At 42.1% G+C, this 23,149-nt stretch overlaps 1 protein-coding gene across 2 annotated transcripts in view; it reads left to right on the forward strand.

Moving 5' to 3' along the window:
* Positions 1–23,149, forward strand: part of EFEMP1 (EGF containing fibulin extracellular matrix protein 1) — a 71,516-nt gene that overhangs the window by 33,635 nt on the left and 14,732 nt on the right. For both annotated transcript variants that reach the window (XM_049870358.1, XM_049870357.1), the window contains exons 5-8: positions 15,291–15,413; positions 20,158–20,277; positions 21,273–21,392; positions 22,885–23,004. In XM_049870358.1, the coding sequence (XP_049726315.1) occupies positions 15,291–15,413; positions 20,158–20,277; positions 21,273–21,392; positions 22,885–23,004 (483 nt within the window). The remainder of the gene's footprint in view (positions 1–15,290; positions 15,414–20,157; positions 20,278–21,272; positions 21,393–22,884; positions 23,005–23,149) is intronic.

Genomic DNA, 23,149 nt, shown 5'->3' on the forward strand with positions numbered 1-23,149 from the left:
TTTTAGGACTATTTAGGTTTACTATGTCTCCTTGTGTCAGTTATGATAAATTGTGAGAGTTTTTTTCTAGGATCTGTTTATTTCATCTAAATTATTAAATTTACTGGCATAAAGTTGTTTGTTTGTAGGAGCCTTTTAATATCTGTTTTTAATATTTGTGGAATCTATACTGATGTCTACTCTTTTATTCCCTTATTGCTTATTTATTTATGCCTTTTATTTTAATCGATCTTGTCAGAGGGGTTTGGCTCTGTTGATCTCCTTTATTGTATGTTTCCATTTCATTAATTTCTGCTCTTTATTATGTTCTTCATGTTTATTTAGATAGTCTGTATAAAACTTGAGATATATAAAAAATGCTTGTTATTAATTGCCAGGCTTTCTTCTTTTCGAAACTACACATATAAGGCTGTGAATTTTCCTCTATGCAGCCCTTTCACGACATTCCATGAGTTTTGATATGTAGTGTTTTCATTTTCATTCTATTTAAAGTATTTTCTAATTTCAATTTCGTTATCTTCTTTAAACCATGGGTTGTTTTGACATGTATGTCATTTTTTTCCAAAACAGAGAATTTTTCTAGTTTTAGTATTATCAGTTGTTTTAGTCATCTAGTGCTGCTGTAACAGAAATACCACAAGTGGACAGGTGAACAAAGAGAAATTTATTCTCTCACAGACCAGTAGGCTAGAAGTCTGAATTCAGGGTGCAGCTAGCTCCAGGGAAAGGCTTTCTCTCTCTGTTGGCTTTGGGGAAAAGTCCTTGTCATTAATCTTCCCCTGGTCTAGGAGATTCTCTGAGCGGGAATCCCAGGTCCAAAGGATGTGCTCTGCTCCCAGCGCTGCTTTCCTGGTGGTATGAGGTCCCCCTGTCTCCACTTGCTTTTCTCTTTTATATCTCAAAAGAGATTGGCTCAAGACATAATCCAATCTTGTAGATCGAGCCCTGCCTCATTAACGTAACTGCCGCTAATTCCACATCATTACATCATACAGATAGGATTTAAACACATAGGAAAATCACATCAGATGACAAAATGTTGGGTAATCACACAATGCTGGGAACCATGGACTAGCCAAGTTGACAGATATTTTGGGGGGACATAATTAAACCGATGACATCAGTAATATTGTTGCTACCATGGTTTCTTATTTTGCATTGTGGTTAGAGAGCATAATTTGTATATTGCATTCCTTTGAAAATTGTGTTGACTTGCTCTACAGCCAGTATGTAGTAGTTTTCTTTTAATGTTCCTTCAGTACCTGAAAAGATTCTGTGTTCTGTATGGTGCTCTAGATATGACAACGAGGTCACGGTTTTTAATCACATTATCTTCTACTCATTTCTGAAAAGGTGCGTGCTCGTTTTTTCAATCGCTGAGAGAGGTGTGTCAAAATCTCCTGTTGTAATTGTGTTTCCCTATCTTTTCCTTTAGTTCTGTCTGCTTTTGCTTTATCTATATTTAGGCTGTGTGATTAAATGCATTCAAATTTAGAATATCTCCACTTTCCTACTGAGTTAAAACTTTTGTCATTATGTACTTGTCCCTTTTTATTCTCCATTAATTTTTCCCCTTAAAGTCAACTTTGTCTGATACTAATATTTCACAGCCAATTTTCTTCTTTGTTATTGTTTGTGTAGTATATTTTTCCATCTTTTTCTTTTAATCTATCTCTGTACTTACATTTAAATTGTGTCTCCCGAAGCAGCATGTTTGGGTTTTATTTTTTTAACCAATCTGGTAATTTCTGTTTTTCTGTGAGAGCACTCACATTTACTGTTACCATGTCTGTATTTAAAACTACCATTTTACTATCTGCCGTTAACTTTTCCTGCACATTTGACTTTCCTTTCTTGGGACTATTTTGTATTATTACATTTTCCCCTCTAGGAGCTTCATAGTTTTATATCCTTTTACTATTTCTATAGTGTTTTTCCAAGGGAATACTTGAACATGCATCAATGGCATATCGAAGTCTAAAATAAAGTAGTAGTTTTACCTCTTCCAAAATGATGCCAAGGCCTTAAAATAATTAACTCCATTTACCCTTCTGCCGGGGCAGCGGTGGTTCGGTGGTAGAATTCCTGCCTTCCATGTGGGACACTGACATTCCAGTTCAATTTCTGGTCAATGCGTCTCACATGCAGGCAGCCACCACCTGCCTGTCAGTGGAGGCTCCTGTGTTGCTATATGCAGAACAGGTTTCATGAGAGCTTCCAAACTAAGATGGTTGAGAAAGAAAAGCTTGGCAATCTACCATATTTTTACAAAAATAACAAACGTCTTCTACGTTTGCTTGCCAACCATGCCCTCCCCCCATGAGGTGTTTTCGTAGGCATGCTATGCTCATTTTTTACAGCAACATGTAAAAAAAAAACATTGGCATAGTGGTACTTATGAAAATACCTCACGGAGGAGGGCATGGTTGGCAAACAAATGTAGAAGGTACATGTTATTTGCATAAAAATATGGCACTTGCAAAAATCAGCCAGCGAAAACCTTATGGATCTCAATAGTCTGATCTTATTGTACATGGGGTCACCATGAGTCTGGGGCCAACACTATGGCAGCTAACCATAACAACAACCCTCCTGTCTACTTATATATATGATATTATGCTCATGTATTTTATTTCCATATATTTTAAGAATTCTAAAAGACTTTACTAATATTGTTTTATATAGTCAATATTCATGTAGATTCACCTACATATTTACCTTGTCATTGCTCTTCATTGTGGTGGACTTTTTTTTTTTTTTTTTTTTGGACTACAGATGAAGATTTACAGAACAAACTAATTTCTCATTAGACAGTACACATATTGGTGTATGACATTGGTTAACAACTCCACAACTTGTCAACACTCTCCCTTCTCAACCCTAGGTTTCCTGTTACCAGCTTTCCTGTTCCTTCTTGCCTTCTAGTCCCTGCACCCCTTTAGTCTTGTTTTGTTCCATGTTCAATCTTTGGCTGAAGGGTGAACCTCAGGATTGACCTCATTACTGAGCTGAAAGGGTGTCTGGGGGCCATACTTTCATGGTTTCTCCAGTCTCTGTCAGGCCAGCAAGTCCGGACTTTCTTTTGGAGTTAGAATTTTGTTCTACATTTTTCTCCAGCTCTGTCCAGGACCTTCTATTGTGATCCCTGTCAGAGAAGTCAGTGGTGGTCACCGGGCACCATCTAGTTGTGCTGGACTCAGTCTGGTGGAGGTCTTGGTAGATGTGAGTAGAGGAATTTTGAACCAAAAAAAGAATCCAATGCACATTTGGTGAGTCCTCCCACTTCATCCTACCTCTCTGCTCTGTTTGTACTCCAGAAACAAATAAGGACCCTGAGGCATATGGAGAAACATTGTGCGGAGACATCATAAGTAGGATGTAATGAAATGGATAGGAAAATCCACACAAGAAGGTAACATGTTCTATGAGCAAGAGGCACAAAGATATACTCCCTTTAAAAAGCCTTAGGCAGTTAATGAGTTAGAGAAGGGTTGCCAAGTTACACTCACCAAATTGAGTAGTGTGCCTCAATTTAGTGGGCACAAAGCTGCTTATTGTTGAACTAACAACAAGTATAATGCAATTGGACTCATACAATTAGAAGGTCACCAGGCCATGCTTGTTATAACTGGCGTTGCCATGGCCAAGGGCTAATGTGACCTCAAGTGATGACTGGCCTGGAAGAGTAAGCCAAGAATGTGTGTTCTCTGGGCTGGGGAGACTGACTAATCTGGCTGTAAGGATTCAGGGAGGGGGGCCAGGAATCAAATCACAGTGCTTATAGGCAAGGCATGGTGAACTCAGTTGAATGTTGTCAGCCTCCATTCGGCCCATCAGTCTTCAGGGGTTTGATCTGGTGGGAGTACTAGGGGGTGGGAGGCAAATTTGGGGCATCAGGAAAACACAGTTGAAATGTCAGTGCAAAGGCGTCCCATAAAAGGGTAGGATCACGATTCCCCCAAAGGCAATCCAGTTTGAAGCAGGTCCCCAGCCCGTATGGGATGGGCTTGAACCTTCACATTGAGGATCTTTTAATTCCTGGTATTGAGCCACCGTGGAGCAAAGGCTGATGGTGCTGGTTGTTTCAAAATACAGTTTTACCTCCACACAGTCATAGATTGATGATTTGTTGTAACAGCATCCCCAATACCAGGGTCAGCTTTCCCCAGGCATTTTTTTATTGGATAATTCGGTTTAAGAAGAAAAGAGAGAGTTTAGCTGGGAATGACATGTTCCCAGAGATGCCAGAGAACACCCCTGACAATCAACAATCTTTTATCAGTAGAAGATGTTTCTTTAAGACTCTAAAAGCAATGTTTCAACTTTGCTGGTATGAAAATGAGCTGAAGAATGAGCATTAAGGCCTTTGTTTGCTTGCTTGTTCTCCTATTTTAGCCAATTGGTTCACTTGTTTTGTGTGTAGCACAGGGTCCTCACAGATCTATCGTTCACACGCACCAACTGATTTTCCTCCCTTTGTTCACAAACTGTATGTCTAACCTCATTCAATCCCCTGAACACCACTGACCACAAAGGAGGCTAGGCGAGAGAAGGTCTATTTGCAGTGCGAATCCATTATCATCGTCTATAAGGCAGCTCCAAGCACATGCAGCTTTATTTTTCAGTGTGGGAACATCATATTACAAGGTTCTGATATAACACAGTGCAATGCCAAGGACTTCCAGGATACTTGATTCACCACTCTCTAAAACAAAGAAATGAACCATCCGGGAGGGCGATATTTGTTGATTTTAGTGATATTTTTGCTTATTATCTAAAGCACACCAAACTATTAACAAGCATTTTGCCAGAACTGATAAGCGTCAAGAACTAGAAATCCACGGCTGGCCACCGTTGAAGACAGTCTTCTTTTGTTACTTAATATCAGGATTTATTTTCTCTACTAGAACTGCTTAGCTTGGGTGAATTCTAGCTGATAATTTCAGAAGGGTGAAAAGCTAACTAGAACTGGGCATTTGGCCCAGATAAATCTGATTCCAGTACTATGAAGGAAGCAGCAAGGGAAATAGAAAGTCTTTGACAAAAATTGTTGATAATTGGCTAAGGAGTGGGGAGGGAACCAGAAAACTTAGAGAGTTAGGAATGTTATTCTAATGCGCAAGAAAGACGCAAGGGGGGAATCAAGGTGCTACAGATTAACAACCTTTTTTTTAATTCTAAAAAAGTATTTACAACAATATATAATACAGCAGAACCTCTGCAATCCAAAACTCAGGGGAAAAAAATCTTTCTGGGGACCTAAATTGCAGGGTCAAAATGGAAATCTGGGATTTGAATCTCTGTGCTGTGTGACACTGGACAGGTCACCTCCCCGTCTACATTTCAGTCACATCTTCCTTCCTCATCTGTAAATTGTGGGTGATGCTCTCACCTACCCCGCAAGGATGTTGTTAGGGTTCAGTCAGAGGCTTTGTAAGTCTGGTTTGTGAATCAAATGATAAACCTGGTGGCCTGGTGGTTAAAAGCTACAGCTGCTAAGCAAAAGGTCAGCGGTTCGACACTTCGAAGGCCAGCGTAGCAGGGGCAGGGGTTTGGGGACCATGGTTCTAGGGGACATCTAGGTCAATTGGCATAATAAAATCTATTAAGAAAATGGAGATTGGTGTCTGGGGCCTTAAATGTTAGCAAGTGGCCATCTAAGATGCATCAATTGGTCTCAACCCACCTGGAGCAAAGGAGAATGAAGAACACTAAAGACACAAGGTAATTTTGTGCCCAAGAGACTACATCAGCCTGAGACCAGAAGAACTAGATGGTACCTGGCTATAACCGATGACTGCCCTGACAGAGAACACAACAGAGAACCCGTGAGGGAGCAGAAGAGCAGTGGGATGCAGACCTCAAATTCTTGTTAAAAAACCAGACTTAATGGTCTGACTCAGACTAGAAGGACCCTGGAGGTCATGGTCCCCAGACCGCCTGTTAGCCTAAGGCAGAAACCATTCCCAAAGCCAACTCTTCAGACAGGGATTGCACTGGACTATAAGATAGAAAATGTACTGGTGAGGAGTGAGCTTCTTGGCTCAAGTAGACACATGAAACTATGTGGGTAGCTCCTCTCTGGAGGGGAGATGAGAAGGCAGAGGAGGTCAGATGCTGGCTGAATGGACACAGAAAGACAGGGTGGAGAGAAGGAGTGTGCTGTCTCATCAGGGGGACAGTAACTAGGAGCACATAGCAAGGTGTATATAAATTTTTGTATGAGAGACTGACTTGATTTGTAAAGTTTCACTTAAAGCATAATAAAAATTTAAAAAAAAAAAAGGTCGGCGGTTCGAATCTACCAGGTGCTCCTCGGAAATCCTATGGGGCAGTTCTACTCTGTCCTATAGGGTTGCTATGAGTCAGAATTGACTCTATGGCAATGGTTTTTTTGTTGTTGTTGTTCATATTGCTAAGCATTTACCTATTTTTGTACCATTAATTTTAGAATTTTAACAAACTTGTCTATGAAGCCATCTAAAATATTACACGTCCTCTTAATCTGATTAAGATCAGCATCGGTTAATCTGTCTTGATTACTCAGATAATCATTACCAAGTGCCATTGCTGGACAAGGGACTAGTGAAAACAATAAGGTCCTCAGCTCTCATTGAAATAGCTCCTGCCTTCCAGGACCTTAGATTGAAAAGTAAGATGAATAGCAAAATAGCTTTAAGATCTCTATCCAGTGAGGCCCTTTTATTTAAAAAGTTTCAGAGAGTAAGGAGAAAGAACACTTGGGTAGGAACTAATTTATTGCCTTGTCATTAGGGAAGATTAGGCCAACTATTCTGAGCAGGTGGGTATATGTATAAATCTTTAAGAATGTTTTGAAAAAAAAAAAAAAGAGGCCAAGAGTCAAGAAACTCCTCCTTCTAGCTAACATGAATGAGAACTTCTCTTTTTCCTACTTTACTACGTTTATGAGATTAATTAAACACGGCTGGGGAAAACGGATGTAAGTTTCTAAATCCACACAGATCAAGAAATATCAGCAACCTGAATTTAACCACTACCTGTTTTAACCACAACAGTTCAAAGAACAGCGCCATGAAATAATATTTCTAAAGCATCCACAGCATCCCACACACAACTAGGAAAGATGTGGTCATTTTACTCTACCGGTTTATAGTCTGAAAACAAAAAGACCTGTTTTGAAGGTCCTGAACATTACTGAATCTGTGCACTATTGTTAACAATCCAACACCAAAAAAAAAAAAAAAGGCTTGTTGCCATCGAGTCGATTCCGACTTATACCAACCCTGTAGGACAGAGTAGAACTGCCCCATAGGGTTTCCATGGCGTGCCTGGTAAACTGGAACCGCAGATCTTTCAGTTAGCGGCCAAGCTCTTAACCACTGCCCCACCAGGGCTCCTTGTTAATGACAGACTGTCTGTTTTACAGATGGAGAAGTACAGAGAACAAGAATGGGAACCATGGCCCTGGGTCACAGGGTCAGTGACAGAACCAAAAGAATTTTAATCCCTTTCTGCCTATTTCAATGCATTCTCTTACCTGGTCTGGAGTGGCTTATTAAAAATTTATGGAATAATAAAAATTATTCCATAAATCTCAAAACTCCAGGAATTTAGAAAGTCTACTAGAAGTCAAGGTGCAGATCATTCTTGCCCATGAAAACACTCTAAAGTGACTCCACGTTGTGGTAAATTATCAAATTATGGAAAGAACATTGCAGAGATTAAAATGTTGCATAAGAGAGAAAAAGCAGCATGAGTCAGGGGTTTGGGAAATATGAGTCAGATTTGAGGGAAAGAGCCAAAAGCGCAGAGAGAAGGCCAAGGCAGGGACTTAATGGACACCACGGAGCCGTGGACACAGTGGTCTCCATTGCCTTTGAGGGAAAATCCAGGATGCAGTTCCATGAGACGGGGGGGTCAATGGGTTAAGAGGCTAGAAGTGAGAGCTGAGCAAAGATCAGACTGGATTATTTAAAGCAATTGGTCGTGCCAAAGTCAGCAGGAGAGGGACCTGCAATGGTATAAATCACCAGGAGGGACAGCTTGGGCACATTTTTGAAAAATGAGGGAATCAACAAATTTTGCCATTAGCTATTCTTAATGTAGCAGAATAGTAAGATGTAAATAGATTTCCATGTGGTGGTATTTTAGGAAGCACGATCTATTATTTTGTTCTTTGGTAATGTTTACATTGGACTGTCTACATAGTTTCCGGTTACTTGCTATGGTGTTCAATCCAAACCCTCTACTCCCACCTTTAAGGCCCCGATTTTTGCTCAAGAATTAACCTACCATTTTCTGAGCACCTTCAACCAGGCACTGCACCAGGCTGCTCACGCACAGCCGTTCTTCTCATGAAAACCAAGTTGTCTCATCAGTGTTTTCTGCATATGACCTGTCCCCGTCTAGAAACAGCCTCCTATTTCTGCCAGTTCATGTACCTCACCTTCTTCAAAATGCAGCTCAACACTCACCTCCCCTAGAAAAGCTTCCGCAGTGGCCCACCTCTTACACTTCCTTACACTCTAGGCCCCAGTCCTTAGCAAACCATTATGATTCACTTCTCCATTTATTGAACAAGTATTTTTGAAAAACTGCCAAGTGTTATACACTGTGCTAAACCAAACCAAACCCATCACCGTGGAGTCAGTTCTGATGCAGAGCAACCCTACAAGACAGGGTGTAACTTCCCCATAGGGTTTCCAAGGAGCAACTGGTGGACTTGAACCACTGACCTTTTGGTTAGCAGCTGAGCTCTTAACCACTGTGCCATCAGGGCTCCAGATACACGGTGCTCCAGTTGCCATCAAGTCAATTCCAATTCATGGCAACCTCCATGTGTGTCAGATAGAACTGGGCTCCATAGGGTTTTCGATGGCTTTTTTTTTTTTGGAAATAGATCACCAGGCCTTTCTTCCAAGGTGCCTCTCTGTGGACTTGAACTTCCAACCTTTCATCTAGCAGCTAAGCACCTTAACTATTCGCACCACCCAGAGGCTCCATGAACATGCTAGGCACTGGGAATACAGAAAAAGGTAAGACATGGGCCCCACGCTCAAGGAGCTTGAGTATTGGCTCAAGGAAGTGTTAACTGACCACCTAAAGAACCTTGTGAGCTTAACTACCTGCCAAGGATAAATTCTAGACAAAACACAAAACAAAGACTCCTCTCCCTTAGAGATTAGATTTTCCTAGATTATCAGGAAAATCATAGCTGACCTGAGTTTTTTCCCTCATGATAGCTAAATAACAGATTGGCTCATAAAATAAAAAATATCACCCATGAGTAATGAGTCCTTTTAAAAATCATCTGTATGAGACCAAATGGTCAAAAAGTACTCTAAGCAAAGTAGAGAAGGTAAGGGGGTGGGGAAACTAGAGTACTAGAAATGGTACAACCAGAACGGAACGAATGAGAATGACGACACATTGTGAAAAATGTAACCTACGTCACTGAATAATTCACGTAGAAACTTAATTTGTTGTGTAAACTTTCACCTTAAACAGAATAAAATATTATTTTTTTAAAAAAACACTATGGAGGTGCCTACAAGGGGCTGTGTCTATACTGTAGGGAGAAGTCCCTGGGTTGTGCAACCAGTTAAGCACTTGGCTACTAACTAAAAGTTTGGTGGTTCGAGTCCACCCAGAGGTATCTCCAAAGAAAGGCCTGGAGACCCACTGCCGAAAGAGCGGAACCACTGAGAACCTTGTGGAGCGCAGCTCTACTCCGACACACGAGGCCACCTTGAGTCTGAACCGACTACCTGGCGACTGGTTTAGTTTAGTTTTGTCTTGTGGAGCGCAGCTCTACTCCAACACACGAGGCCACCTTGAGTCTGAACCGACTACCTGGCGACTGGTTTAGTTTAGTTTTGTCTTGTGGAGCGCAGCTCTACTCCGACACACGAGGCCACCTTGAGTCTGAACCGACTACCTGGCGACTGGTTTAGTTTAGTTTTGTTTTTGTTTTTTATGCTGTTGGGTGTCATGAGGAGATGGAGGCAGGGCTGATGTGGGTTTCCACCAACACTCCTGGGAGAGCCAGTGTCCTGTTTCATCTGCACAGGGGTGGGTATTCTGCTTTGGATTTCTGACACAGTTGTGTATTTTAGCTATTTTCTTTTTTTCTCTCTCTCTCTTTTTTTTAATTGTGCTTTAGGGGAAAGTTTACAGCTCAAGTTAATTTCTCATTCAAAAATTTATACACATATTGTTTTGTGACATATTTTAGTAATTTTCTCATCACACTGAACTTTCTAATATTTAAGGGAAATAGAAATGCGTACAAGTAGAAATGGCAAGCATAAAAAAGTTTACTAGTGTATAATGGTTTTTGATAGGACTTTGTATAGAGGTTTGAGAAAGCAATAACAGGATCTCAAAGTACAATTTTCAAAATAATACAATCGTGCTACTTAAATAAACCAGCAAATTGACATTTGTAATGAAAATAATTCAAAGAAATTCAGAGTATCTACATCCTTCAACATTAGCTAATCTGCTAACAGCAAGGAAGAGGGCAAATATTCCAAACTTTAGTGAGAAAAGCCATAAATGAAAGTATAAACCAATAAAAAGGAAAAAAAAAAAAACCCATTGCCTTCGAGTCAATTCCAACTCACAGCAACCCTGCAGGACAGAGTAAGCCACCTCACAGAGTTCCCAAGGAGCAGCTGGTGGATTCGAACTGCCGACCTTTTGGTTAGCTGCTGAGCTCTTAACCGTCAGTTGAATTACTAGCAGATCCAGCTCAAGATATATGGTAAAGCATGCACTCAGCTCCTTTCAAATAATATCTTGAATTGGATTTCAGACCACTACACTTTGCTGAATTTCAAGAGGTTTCCCATATAAAAAAAATTAAAAGCTCATCAAAAGGCTTCTGATAACAAAGCTAAATTAAAAACTCTGCAAGTAGCAGCCATGTTCAACCAAAATACATATGACCCATAATAAGAACAAAACCCAAACCTACTGCCTTCAAGTCAATTCCGATTCATGGCAACCCTATAGCACAGTCATTCAAATAACATTTATTGAGCTTCTAGTCTACGCAAACATATTGTGGTTCCTACAGAATTAGAAAATATATTCTTTGCCCTTAAGGACTTCCTACCACGTTGGGTAGAAAAGACATATGCAAATAAAAGGGTACAGGTCAAATCTTGATCAGGTAAACAGGCTGCATTCAAGAAGAGAGGTGGTTTAGGGGACAGACGAAACTGACTGCGACGTTGTTATAATATCACAGACATGTGTTCTGCAGTGCTTCTGGGAATAGACAGAAAGGGGCAGCTATTCAGAAGAAATACTTATACTACTATAACACTCAGTAGCTGTCACACTAAGTGCTGGCTGATCCTACTGGACCAGTGGACCTTGCTTCTATTTTGCATGTCACTATTAACTCCCCCAGAAGACTACCAGAAATATCTGTTGATCAGACAAAGCTAAGTTTATTAGACTTGCTGCAATAAGGGAGAACGCTACCTTGAGAGTCTTCGTAGTCTCTCAAAGTGAAGAAATTAGGGCAGGACATTGAGTTTTTAGGACTGGGCTGGATGATTGATTTTAAGGTCTAGCAAGGTGGGAAACTGGTTGGGTTTGAGCAGAGATTACAGCATAACAGTCTTGGATATGTGGGCACAGCGCAGTAGGGGTTTCATAGCAAGGCTCAACAAGCAAGCTGTTCATCTTGATAAAGAATTTGCGTTAGTTGATTCACAGTCTTACCTTCTAGGACCACGTATTTCCTGGAGCAAGTAGCTAAGTTATGTTAGCTTGTTCTCAGGATACTTTAGCATAGATTCAAAAAAGTATGTCCATCACAAAATTGTTTAACACAGGAACAGGTAAAAAAAAGATGGTTGGTTCCAGTCTGGTGTAACACAGGTTCCACACCGGTTTCAGGTCTTAGATATGTCTTGCATATACTTTTCTTATCGGGGATTAGGGTGACTTTTGACAGTTTAGCAAGATATAAAAGATCAGTTTTTTTTTTTAATAAAAACGCACGTGATTGCTTCAGTAGAGAGAGGGGTTACTAATGAAAGCTACTTCCTGGCCTCAGAGGTTGCTTCTTTGACCATGTTAGGGTCAAGTGAGTTGGGTAAGCAGGCAGTGAGAAAAAAAATATCACCAGTCAATCATAGGCAAGGTGAATCCTGTGGCAGTTTTGTTTGTTGGTTGGAAGCAAGAAAGGAAAATAACATGGGGGCAGTGGGTGAGGTGTCATTTTTTTGTTTTAATTAAATTACTTTAACCCATGTACTATTTTAATTAAACAATCCTTTCAGAGGCAAGATTTTAACCATGTCACAGTACATTTCCTCTGTCCCCTAGCCCACCTCTCTTCAATGTGTTTACATGATCAAGCTTTGATCTCTACCTTGTAATAATTATCTTTTATTTGTAGATATCCTTCCTACTGGGTTCTTAAGAAGGAGTAGGTCCACGTAGCACTAGTTTTTACTTTTAAAATCTATTTAATGATGTATCAGCCTCACAAGAAGGAAGCCCCGGTGGTGCAAATGGTAAGCACTCGGACGCTAACAGAAAGGTTGGCAGTTCAAACCCACCTAGCGGCTCCTTTCAAGAAAGACCCGGTGATCTGCTTCCATAAATATTACAGCCTAGAAAACCCTGTGGGGCAGTTCTACTCTGCCACATGGGGCCACTATGAGTTGGAATTGACTTGATGGCACCCAACAACAATTGCACAGGATATATAACATAGTCTATTTATCAGGGTGACTTAGATATGAACGATGACAAAGCAGAAGAAGATGGTAGGCCATCAGGAATGTGATGGGGTGGAGGCGGTTTGCAGAGAGATGCCTCAAGAAGAAAAGCCTCAGTCACTGGTGAGGCTTTGCTTAGAAAATGCAGCAGCCTGCCCGAGCCCTTGATCCTCCGCCAGCACGGACTGAGGAAACTTGCCACATCTGAATCTAACATTGCGGCATCTCTCAGGGCTGTTATCACTGCAAATGCTGGCAAATGTTCTTGACATAAAACAATAGGATTTCAGCTGTCATTGCTGCATTACAGAGTCATAAAACTCTGAAGAAACCCCAGTGGAAATGTTTCCGTCAAGTGCAGATGAGAAAATAATAAAAGATACAACAAAGAGCAAATAATTTCAAAGGGAGATTGGTATACTTTATATAGTATCTAAAAAAAGGACAGAGTTTGTGATCACTGACATGAAAATAACAAACAATTGCAAAACAAATTTTTTTTTAAAAAAATAGCCAAAACTTTAAAACCAGGTTCAAAGAATTATGCAAGTAGATGCTTTTATAGGTTATTATCCAACCATTGGCCAGACTTCACTCAGGGATTTCTCATCCCTCCTCCCTCTTTTTTATGGAAAGAATCTCTCCTCTCTTTCCCACACTCAGCTAATTGAAGCCAATATCGCTGGACAGCCCTCTTACAGTCTCAGTTTCCTACATTATTTCATTCACACAGTGTAACTGTGGCAACTCCACTCGAAAATACAGAAAAATGAAAGACAGACCAACACCAGGGACCAACCTCTAGCATTTGCCACCGAGTCAACCCCGACTCATGATAACCCCACGTGTATCGGAGCAGAGCTGTGCTCCATAGGGTCTTTAAGCAGAACACCCATGGGGTCTTTAAGCAGAACACCCATAGGGTCTTTGAGCAGAACACCAGGTCTTTCTTCCAAGGCATCCCTGGGTACTCTGCAGTTACTGTCAAACACTTAACCTTCTGTATCACCCAAGGACTCTACTCTGGATATACCAAAAAAACAAACCAAACCCAGTGCCGTCGAGTCAATTCCAACTCATAGCAACTCTGGATATAGAGCTTCTTAAAGGGGAGGCGGGAATTGAGGAGTAAATTCTAATTACTGATGGCTTATTGTTTTATTGATTCTTGGGTCAAAATTGTTTTTGTGTATAGCAGAGCCCATCATTGCTTCTAAAGCACCACCCCGTGTCTGCCACTGTGATGATCTAAGACCCCCATGAGACTGTCTGGGTCTTCATTTTAAATTTGTCACTTAGAAACCACAAGTTCTAAGATATTTTAGAATGAAGCTTACAGTCTTCAGTTGTTGAAGAATGCCAGAATTGCATAATCCTTTCACTGTGCTGTTTACCTTCATAACATGGGAGATTTGAATGAGCACAAAAGCGGTGTAGATAAAGCAAAAAATAAATTCCATTTAGAAATTACTGTAAATATGAATGTACACACACAAATTCACGTTGCATTTTGACCACAAAAACAAATTCTTTCTAACAGGTTTATTACGTTTTGACTGAGCTTTTTTTTTGCTTTACTTTCTAGAACTGTAATCTGCCTGCTCAAAGCACACTAAGCAAATTGTCCCAGAAGTCAAATGGTTTGGGAAAATATTTCCTTGAAACTAACTAACCTGTGTCTTCCAGGAAAACATGACCAGGTTGAATCCTTAGCACTTTGCAATTTGCAGTGAAGGGTTTATACGTACACGTTACCCCCCAAAAGTGCAAAACACAGCAACAGAATTTGCACATCCATGAGGAAACAAACTGAGAAAAAAATGTGTAAGATCAGAGTTTGATTATTCCCAATGTCTGAGAAGAGTTTTAAAGATCTGTCAATAGAAACGATCTCAAAAGCATAATCTTGGGTGAAAAAAGCAAGATCGGACAATTTCTCTTAATTTTAAAACACACAAAACAATACTATATACTCTAATGGATACATCCAGGTATAATTAAAAAAAAAAAAAAAAAAACCAAACTCGTTGCTCTGGAGTCAATTCCGACTCATAGCAACCCTATAGGACAGAGAAGGACTGCCCCACAGGGTTTCCAAGGAGCGCCTGGTGGAATCAAACTGCTGACCTTTGGTTGGCAGCCAAGATCTTAACCACTGTGCCACCAGGTCTCCATGTATAATAAAAGTATAAAAATATCTTAAGGAAGGAATCACACCTATGAGGATAGTGGTTACCTCTAGGGAAGCGGGTAAAGGAACAGGGTGGAGTGAGACTTTAACTATATCTGAAATGTTTCATTTCTTCACAAAATAAAGTGAGCTAAGGCCAGCACGGCAAGTGTTAGTGGTACACACTGTATCTATGAAATTGCTTTCTGAGCATGTGAAATAATTTAAAACATTTTCCATAAAACCATATCATAAAAAAAAGTATCATAGAGTAACGTTTTAAGGACAAAGTGAAAACTCAATTTCTTTAACAAAAGGGGTGACAGCAAAAAGGAGACAACGCCAACGTCCGTCACAGTTACAATCCCTTCTGTGCTGTGTGTTGTTTCTAACAGACATAGACGAGTGCACGGCCGGAACTCACAACTGCAGGGCCGACCAACTCTGTGTCAACTTGCGAGGCTCCTTCACCTGCCAGTGCCACCCCGGCTATCAGAGTCGAGGCGAGCAGTGTGTTGGTAAGTACCCCGGCATGGCAGGCAAAGTCCTGTCGTGAGCGTCCTGTTTAAATCTCGGCCATTCAAAGCCAGGCACTCACAGTTATTTGAGAAATTACAGCTATAACACTTGCTTATTCTTTCATGGACTATCAGTCCATTTCCCCCACTAACATGTTAGACTAAGCAGAAGCAGAAATTTGGGGTATGAATGAGACCCTAAATGGAGCCAAGAAAATACTTTTAAATTAGCTGTTTGGGGGCCACAACACAGGCAATCTGGGCTTCATTCACTGGTTTATAGCGTAGCTTGGTGTTTAGGACACAAGCCCACATCTACCCCTGACTCATTCTGAGGCTTTGGGCAAGTTACTTAAATTTGCTGTATCTCCCTGTTTTCATGTGTAATGCGGAGATAATAAAAATCCCTTTCTTACAGAGCTGTCACTAGGAAGAGACAGCTTCCTGTGTAGGAGGCACTTAGAGCTTAGGACCACTGCCTGGTCCTGTGCCGTATACCATGTGCTATTAGGAAGGGGCGGTGGGGGTTCAGTGGTAGAACTCTCATCTTCCACACAGGAGACCTGGGTTCCATTCCCGGCCAGTGCACCTCAGGCACAGCGGTCACCTGTCCGCGAAGACTTCGAGCTTCCGTCAGTGGAGGCTGGCGTGCTGCTATGATGCCGGACAGGTTTCAGCACAGCTGTGACACGCTGGGAAGAAAGGCCTGGTGACCTGCTTCTAAAAATCAGCCAGTGAAAACCCTATGGGTCACAACGATCCTATCCCATTGTGCATGGGGTCACCATGAGTCAGGGCCCAACTCAGCACCAGCAACAACGTTAGTATGTAGTCATTTAACAGACCTGTACTGAACACCCTTTATGTTGTAAGCCTGTGCCCGGTGCCGGGAATACAAAGCCAAGGACACCATGTATCTCTACTTGAGGGTCCGGGAGCCCGAGATCCCAGAGGGCAGGGGCCAGGTCCCTGAAGACTGCCCGCCACACGACTGTATGGAAGAACATGGAGTAGGGAGGAAGACTGGGAAAAAACAGAGATACAAAATAAAGTGTTTGGGTACAATCCCGAGCCCAGCACTAGCCAGGCAACTCTGCAATTGACTCCCTCTGTCCATTTATTTACATACCACCTCTTACCACAGATCAGCCAGGAATCCTTATTTCTCGTAGCAACAGAGGGTGAGGTCATGAGGACAGGCAGCCTGCATCAGCTTTCTCCTGAGAATGTGAGCTGTTGACATTTGGATGTCAACGTTGTCCTCCCTGTGGGCACCAGCCTGGCTCTGTTGCCATCGGGCCCTGGCTGGAGGCTGGGGTCGGTGCCCAGCCTCGGATGAAGCCCAGCATTTGGAGTGACTAAAGCTTTGACTCAGGAAAAGATGATGTGGAAAACTCAACAGGCACCAAAGCTTTGCTCACTGTATTAGTCAGGAAAATAAACATTTGAGAGCATAAAAAGTATAGAAGAAGAACTAACTCAACTTACATTGGGAAGAATCAAAGATGGAACCCGTGGGCACAGCCCTTTATGACATAGCAGGGAGGGCACATTCCCCCATAGGGCACAGAAGGCCTTCACCAAACGGACCCTTGTCCAGCTCTGTTCCATCAGCATCACCCCCCTAAAAAATATTACACTCCATCTTTTTCTCACTAGTTGTAGTTCCCCGTAAACATCCTGCAATCACACTTTTATGCCTCTAAACAAACTCTTTCCAGCACCAGGAAACTGGAAAACTTCTATTCAACTATCAAGTCCCATCTCAAGGTCACCTCCACTGGGAAGCCTTCTGTGATCCATCCAAGCACAATTAGTTACTCCCTCCTCTGTCAGTACTTTTCAAATTCCACGGAGGGATTCTTTTTTTTATAAATTTCCAATCTGTTACAAAGTAGTATTTTTGTAAAGTACAATAAAACTGTTGTGGTCATGTCAAGGAGACCTGGTGGTGCAGTGGTTAAGAACAAAGATTGCTAACCAAAAGGTTGGCAGTTCAAATCCACCAGCCACTCCTTGGCAACCCTATGGGGCAGTTCTACTCTGTCCTATAGTATCGCTGTAAGTCAGAATCAACTCAACAACAACAGGCTTTGGTAATGTAAAATTGCTATTCCTAAGCATGTACTCACAATTTCTGTACTTCCTCCTCGCAGAACAATCTGAACAGGCCATGGACTAGCAGCAGTCAGTGGGCCATGGACCAGCAGCAGTCAGGGGGCCGTGGACCGGCAGCAGTCAGGGGGCCGTGGACCGGCAGCAGTCAGGGGGCCGTGGACCGGCAGCAGTCAGGGGGCCGTGGACCGGCAGCAGTCAGGGGGCCGTGGACCGGCAGCAGTCAGGGGGCCGTGGACCGGCAGCAGTCAGGGGGCCGTGGACCGGCAGCAGTCAGAGGGCCACACTAAGAGAAGCATGGCACCCTCTCTGTCCCTTGTACATATTTCTACTCTTGATGCTGTCATACCATGGAGTAATTTGTCACGCCTGTCTTCCAGGCCAGACAGAAGTAAAACGCAGGCATACTTACCGTCCTTATAAAGCTGCAGTGCCTGGCACAATGCTCGCAGATAACAGTGGTCCAATGACTGCGTGCTGATTAAGGAGATACGCATCATTCGTTCACCAAATATTTACAAAGTGCCAACTGTGTACCAAGCACTGTTCCAGGTGCTGGGCTATAGAAGTGAACAAACAGATTTTACAAAATACAGCCCTCACGGAGCTTTTAGAAACTACCATTTATATAAATTAACTATCGAAACTGGAACCGGGCTAGGAGGAGCCCTAGTGGCAGAGTGGTTAAGCACTCCGCTGCTAACTGAAAGGTCGGTGATTTAAACCCACCAGCAGCTCCACAGGGGAAAAGTCCTGGGGATCTGCTCCCATGAAAATTACAGCCTAGCAAACGCTATGGGGAGTTCTACCCTGTCCCATATGGTCGCCGTGCGTCAGAATTGACTCCACAGCACACAACAATAGGAGGCACTGGGCTAAAACTGCTCTTCATTAGTATGGTGTTTGTATTCGTTCAGCAAACTCACTGAGCACCTGCTACGCCAGGCTCTGTTCTAGGTGTTCAGGATGCAGTAAGGGGCGAACAGACAAAATACCCTTCAACTCCACCTCAGGGAAAGGAGACAGGTCTTACCTGCCATACATTATACTGGGAAAGATAGACAACAGACACATAAACACTTAGCACAATGTCAGGGCATGCCAAGGGCTACGAAGAAACATAAAGCAGGATAAGGGAGAGACGAGGAAGAAGAGTGGCCAGGGATGGCTTCCCTGAGGAGGTGCGTTTGAGTGGAGGCATAGGGAGGAAGCCATGTGACTATGCCTCTTATCATTTATTTCAATATTCATGTTAAATCCATCTTGCAGCTTATTGATAACAACAAAAAAAAAAAAAACCCAAATCCATGCTGTTGAGTCGATTCTGACTTGTGGTAACCCCATATGTTTCAGAGTAGAACTGTACATAGGGTTTTCAATGGCTGTTATCATTTGGAAGTAGGTTGCCAAGTTTTCTTCTGAGGTACCGCTGGTTGGATTCAAACTGCCAGCCTTTAGGTTAGCAGCCAAGCAATTAACCATTTGCTCCACCCAGGGACTTCTTTATTAGTAACTGATCCTGTCTATTTTTTTTTATGTGCCAGGAACGTTGCCTGTGTTATTTCATGTAGTCCTCCGGACAACTCCATCACATTGTTGTATTCTTCCTTACAGAAGGGGAATTGGAAGCTCAGAGAGGCTAAGACCAAACTAGTCATTGCCAGAACCTAGATCCAAACTCAAGTTCCCCTGAGGCCACTTGAGCACCCTGCCTCTCCTATCTTTAGCTATTAGAGTACCCAAAGAGCTCAGCATAGTTTTGTTTTGTTATTATTTTCAACATACAACCATGCCACGATATGCTGCTACACTGTACATGCATAATTGTTGTCTGAAATTACATGTGCCATGCTGGAATTGACACAAAGTGTACAGTCATGAATAATGACACTTTATTACGCTTCTAAGGTGTTAGTGTACTCTGCAAGTTCTCACTGAGCATTTGAGAGTTGAAAATGTTTATATGAGAAAGACAGGGGCTGGAATGCTCCATCAGTGGGTCAGAAGGGAACTCTCAAGAGGTAACTTGTTAGGTATCCTATTTTTTCCACAGCCTTCTGTCATTTGATGCTCACAGAAACTTCGTCAGATAGGCGTGGCAAGCACTGCTTTGCACGTTTTCCAGAAATAAAAACCAAGGTACTCAATGGCCAAGTGCCTCAGTCAAGGTCACCATCTGAACGGCAGCCCACAGCTCCTCTTCCTTAGTCCTGGGCTCACATTGCTCCATTCTTCCGTAGTTCTTTTTCACTTCTGTCATTATAAATAAGCTTTTAGCCCCCTACCCCCAGACTGATGTTTTTACATATATATATGAAATTGCCTTAAGTACTTTTCTCCCTTTAAATCTCAACCCACACAACCAGGTTTCTTTGCCACCGAATGGCGTGAACGTTCAGTCTTCGCTCCTAACATCTAGCTTAACTGTGGGATGCAGACCAAAGTGTATTCAAAATACATACACCCTAATTTTAACAACAACAACGAAATCAAGAGAAAGACAGTTACTTTTAAAATGCGGTCTTCCCTAGATAGGCTGTCTAGATAATGCTCTACTGAGAACTCGAAAGCCAGCAGCTGGGGGTAGTCGATAACTTGGTTCTTTCTTTGTGCGTTTGTCATGACACAGACATAGATGAATGCACCATCACGCCATATTGCCACCAAAGATGTGTGAACACGCCAGGCTCGTTTTATTGCCAGTGCAGTCCTGGGTTCCAGTTGGCAGCAAACAACTACACCTGCGTAGGTAAGCCTTTGGGACCTGCCATCCTGAATCACTGGTTTCTGTCTTCAGGGGAAAAAAAAAAAAAAGCAAATCCCATGCCACGTTGCAGAATTTCCAAATTTCTACGTTCTCAAGTGAACTGGTTTTTATCAACTCCCCTTAAGCAATCGTAAAGCCGAACAGACAATAACCAATCTGTTTCTTAAAACATATCAAGATGTGAATGGAAAACTTTTTTAACCTTGGTTTTAGTTCTCCTTCATGGGTGTATTAAAAAAAAAAAAAACTGCAGATCAATTGATATACACACACCAATTAGTCAACAGTGTGCGATATAAATGCTGGAGGTGCCAAAGGGGCTGCTGCAAGTTCACGTACATAGATGTCCTGCTGAAAAGGCATCCGATTTTTACTTGTTGCTTCTCCCTTTTCAGAATGTAATGTCACGGCACACAGTTTCAAGATTGGCATGACATGGAAAGAATCTAGGGCAGGGAAAATGCCTTCTCACAATATTTTCAGTGCCTCAGATCGTTGCAAAATTCTGTATGGGTCTCAAAGGCTTATAATTGTAATGGAATTTAACAGAACCCATTTAAAAAGTAATAAATAGCACAGATAAATCTTCGCTACAACATGCTGAGAGACCATATCAGTATGTGTGTCTTACATCAATAATTTATAGACTTGGCATTTGGTATCTGAACAGCAACAAAAGAAAATAATGGGTGGAATGTATATTTATTAGAAGCATTAAATTCTGTTGGAAAGATTCATCAAACAACTTCAAACTAAATGTCATTCCTAGAAAAAAACCGTTGGTGTTTCTAAAAGAAGTATTAGACGTACGTTTGAAGGTTTTCCAGCAAATATGAAACCAGAATGGATATTCTCCAATGAGCTTCTGCAGGGCAAAGAATCCGGCTGGGGAATCACTCACTTATCATCAGATGACATAGGTACAAAAGAGCAAGGATCTATGTACAGATACATGCATCTATAACCTCTCCTTTCAGATATAAATGAATGTGACGCCAGCAACCAATGTGCTCAGCAATGCTACAACATTCTTGGCTCATTCATCTGTCAGTGTAATCAAGGGTACGAGCTCAGCAGTGACAGGCTCAACTGCGAAGGTAAAGGGTTTTCCAAATAATGTGTAATAGACTCCAGTTCAGGGGAGCAATCCCTGTCATTGCTGTTGTTTTTTGTGGTGATGTACCGATTTGTGAAAACAGATATTTATCCATGGAAATTCTATTTTAGGATCCAGTTGATCAGTGGTAACATTAGCTTTCCAGTATGCTACCAAGAGAAAAGAGAAGAAACAAAGTAGGTGAAATGGTAGATGCAGTGTGGGTCTAATGACTAGAAGGGCTGCTCTAGATCTTCACTACAGAGTAGAACTGCCTTACAGGGTTTCCAAGGAGCACCTGGTGGATTCGAACTGCCAACCTTTTGGTTAGCAGCCGTAGCTCTTAACCACTACACCACCAGGGTTTCCATCAAGAGAAGAAACAAAGCAGGTGAAATGGCAGATGCAGTGCGGTCTAATCCCTGGAAGGGCTGCTGTGTATTCTCGTGTCTCAAAGTGTGATCAGATGACCCACAGCACTGACGCCTCCTGGGAGCTTGAGAGACATGCAGAATCTCAGGCATAAATCCCAAACCTACAGTCAGGATCTGCATTTGACCAATCTCTCCAGGTGACAGGTGTGCACATTTCAGTGTGAGAAGGGCTGACTGCATATCAGGAACATTAGACTAGAAACCAAGAGACCAGGTCCCTAGTCTCATTCCTGCCATCGAGTGACTTAGGGACACTTCTTAAGCTGCCTGGGCTTCACTTTCCACTGGAGTAGAGAGAGGACCATTTAAGTAGATGGACGACCTTCAGAGACCATTGCATACGCATGTTTCACAGTGTAACTCAAAAGGCATACGACATTCCTGAGACATATTCCACTGACACTTGATTTCCTTGACTTCCTCATGACCCTCCCAGCTTTACTTGAGGGCCACAAAGGTCACACCCCACCCAGAGAGGCCTCACATCACGCTATTGTGCTCAAAACCAAACGGGGCTGGCTCAGAACAGCTGCCTCTGCCCTTCTGAGCAAACTATTGGGACATCACCATTCAGAAATGCAAAGCATTCTTCCCCCGAAGGCCAGACCCTGCCAAGACGTCACCCTCTCTGGAAGCTAGCACAGGGATGGGACTTGGAGTTTGAAGCTCAGATGAACTCAGGCGGCAGAGCCACCCACTTTCTGAGAAGGCAAAAGTGAATCCGCAGTATGGGTGGGTCTGCAGAGCCCAAAGTGAAGAGCGTCGACCACAAGCCAACCATTCAGTCTGTTAAGCTAATGTTGAGAGGTCCAGGATTAGCCAAACTGTCAGCAATGATTCAGTAAAACTGATGGCAAGAAAAACTCTTTGTGCTATGAAATCATGGAGGAAATGAGCTGATATGGTTAGAATTTGCCCTTGAGATTCTTATAAAAAACTGGTAACTCTGTTTCAGAGTCTGCAGTGTTTTTACCCTCTTTAGCTCATCTAGAAAAAAAAAATCATCAAAGTAGTGTAAGTTTTTCAGCTCTGTGTCCTTGCTCTTGTCTAATCCAACAGACATTGATGAATGCAGAACCTCCAGCTACCTGTGTCAATATCAGTGTGTCAATGAACCTGGGAAGTTTTCATGCATGTGCCCCCAGGGATACCAGGTGATGAGAAGTAGAACATGCCAGGGTAAGCTTCATAGTTTCTCATCTGCTCTGATGGTACATTTTATGCCCCTTCTTTTTTTTTTTTTTTTTTTTTGACCTTATAATTGAATGGTCATTTAAAGAAAATCTTTTTTTTATTGTACTTTAGATGAAGATTTACAGAACAA

This window comes from Elephas maximus, chromosome 26 (genome assembly GCF_024166365.1).
Source record: "Elephas maximus indicus isolate mEleMax1 chromosome 26, mEleMax1 primary haplotype, whole genome shotgun sequence".
In the NCBI taxonomy this organism is placed as follows: domain Eukaryota; kingdom Metazoa; phylum Chordata; class Mammalia; order Proboscidea; family Elephantidae; genus Elephas; species Elephas maximus.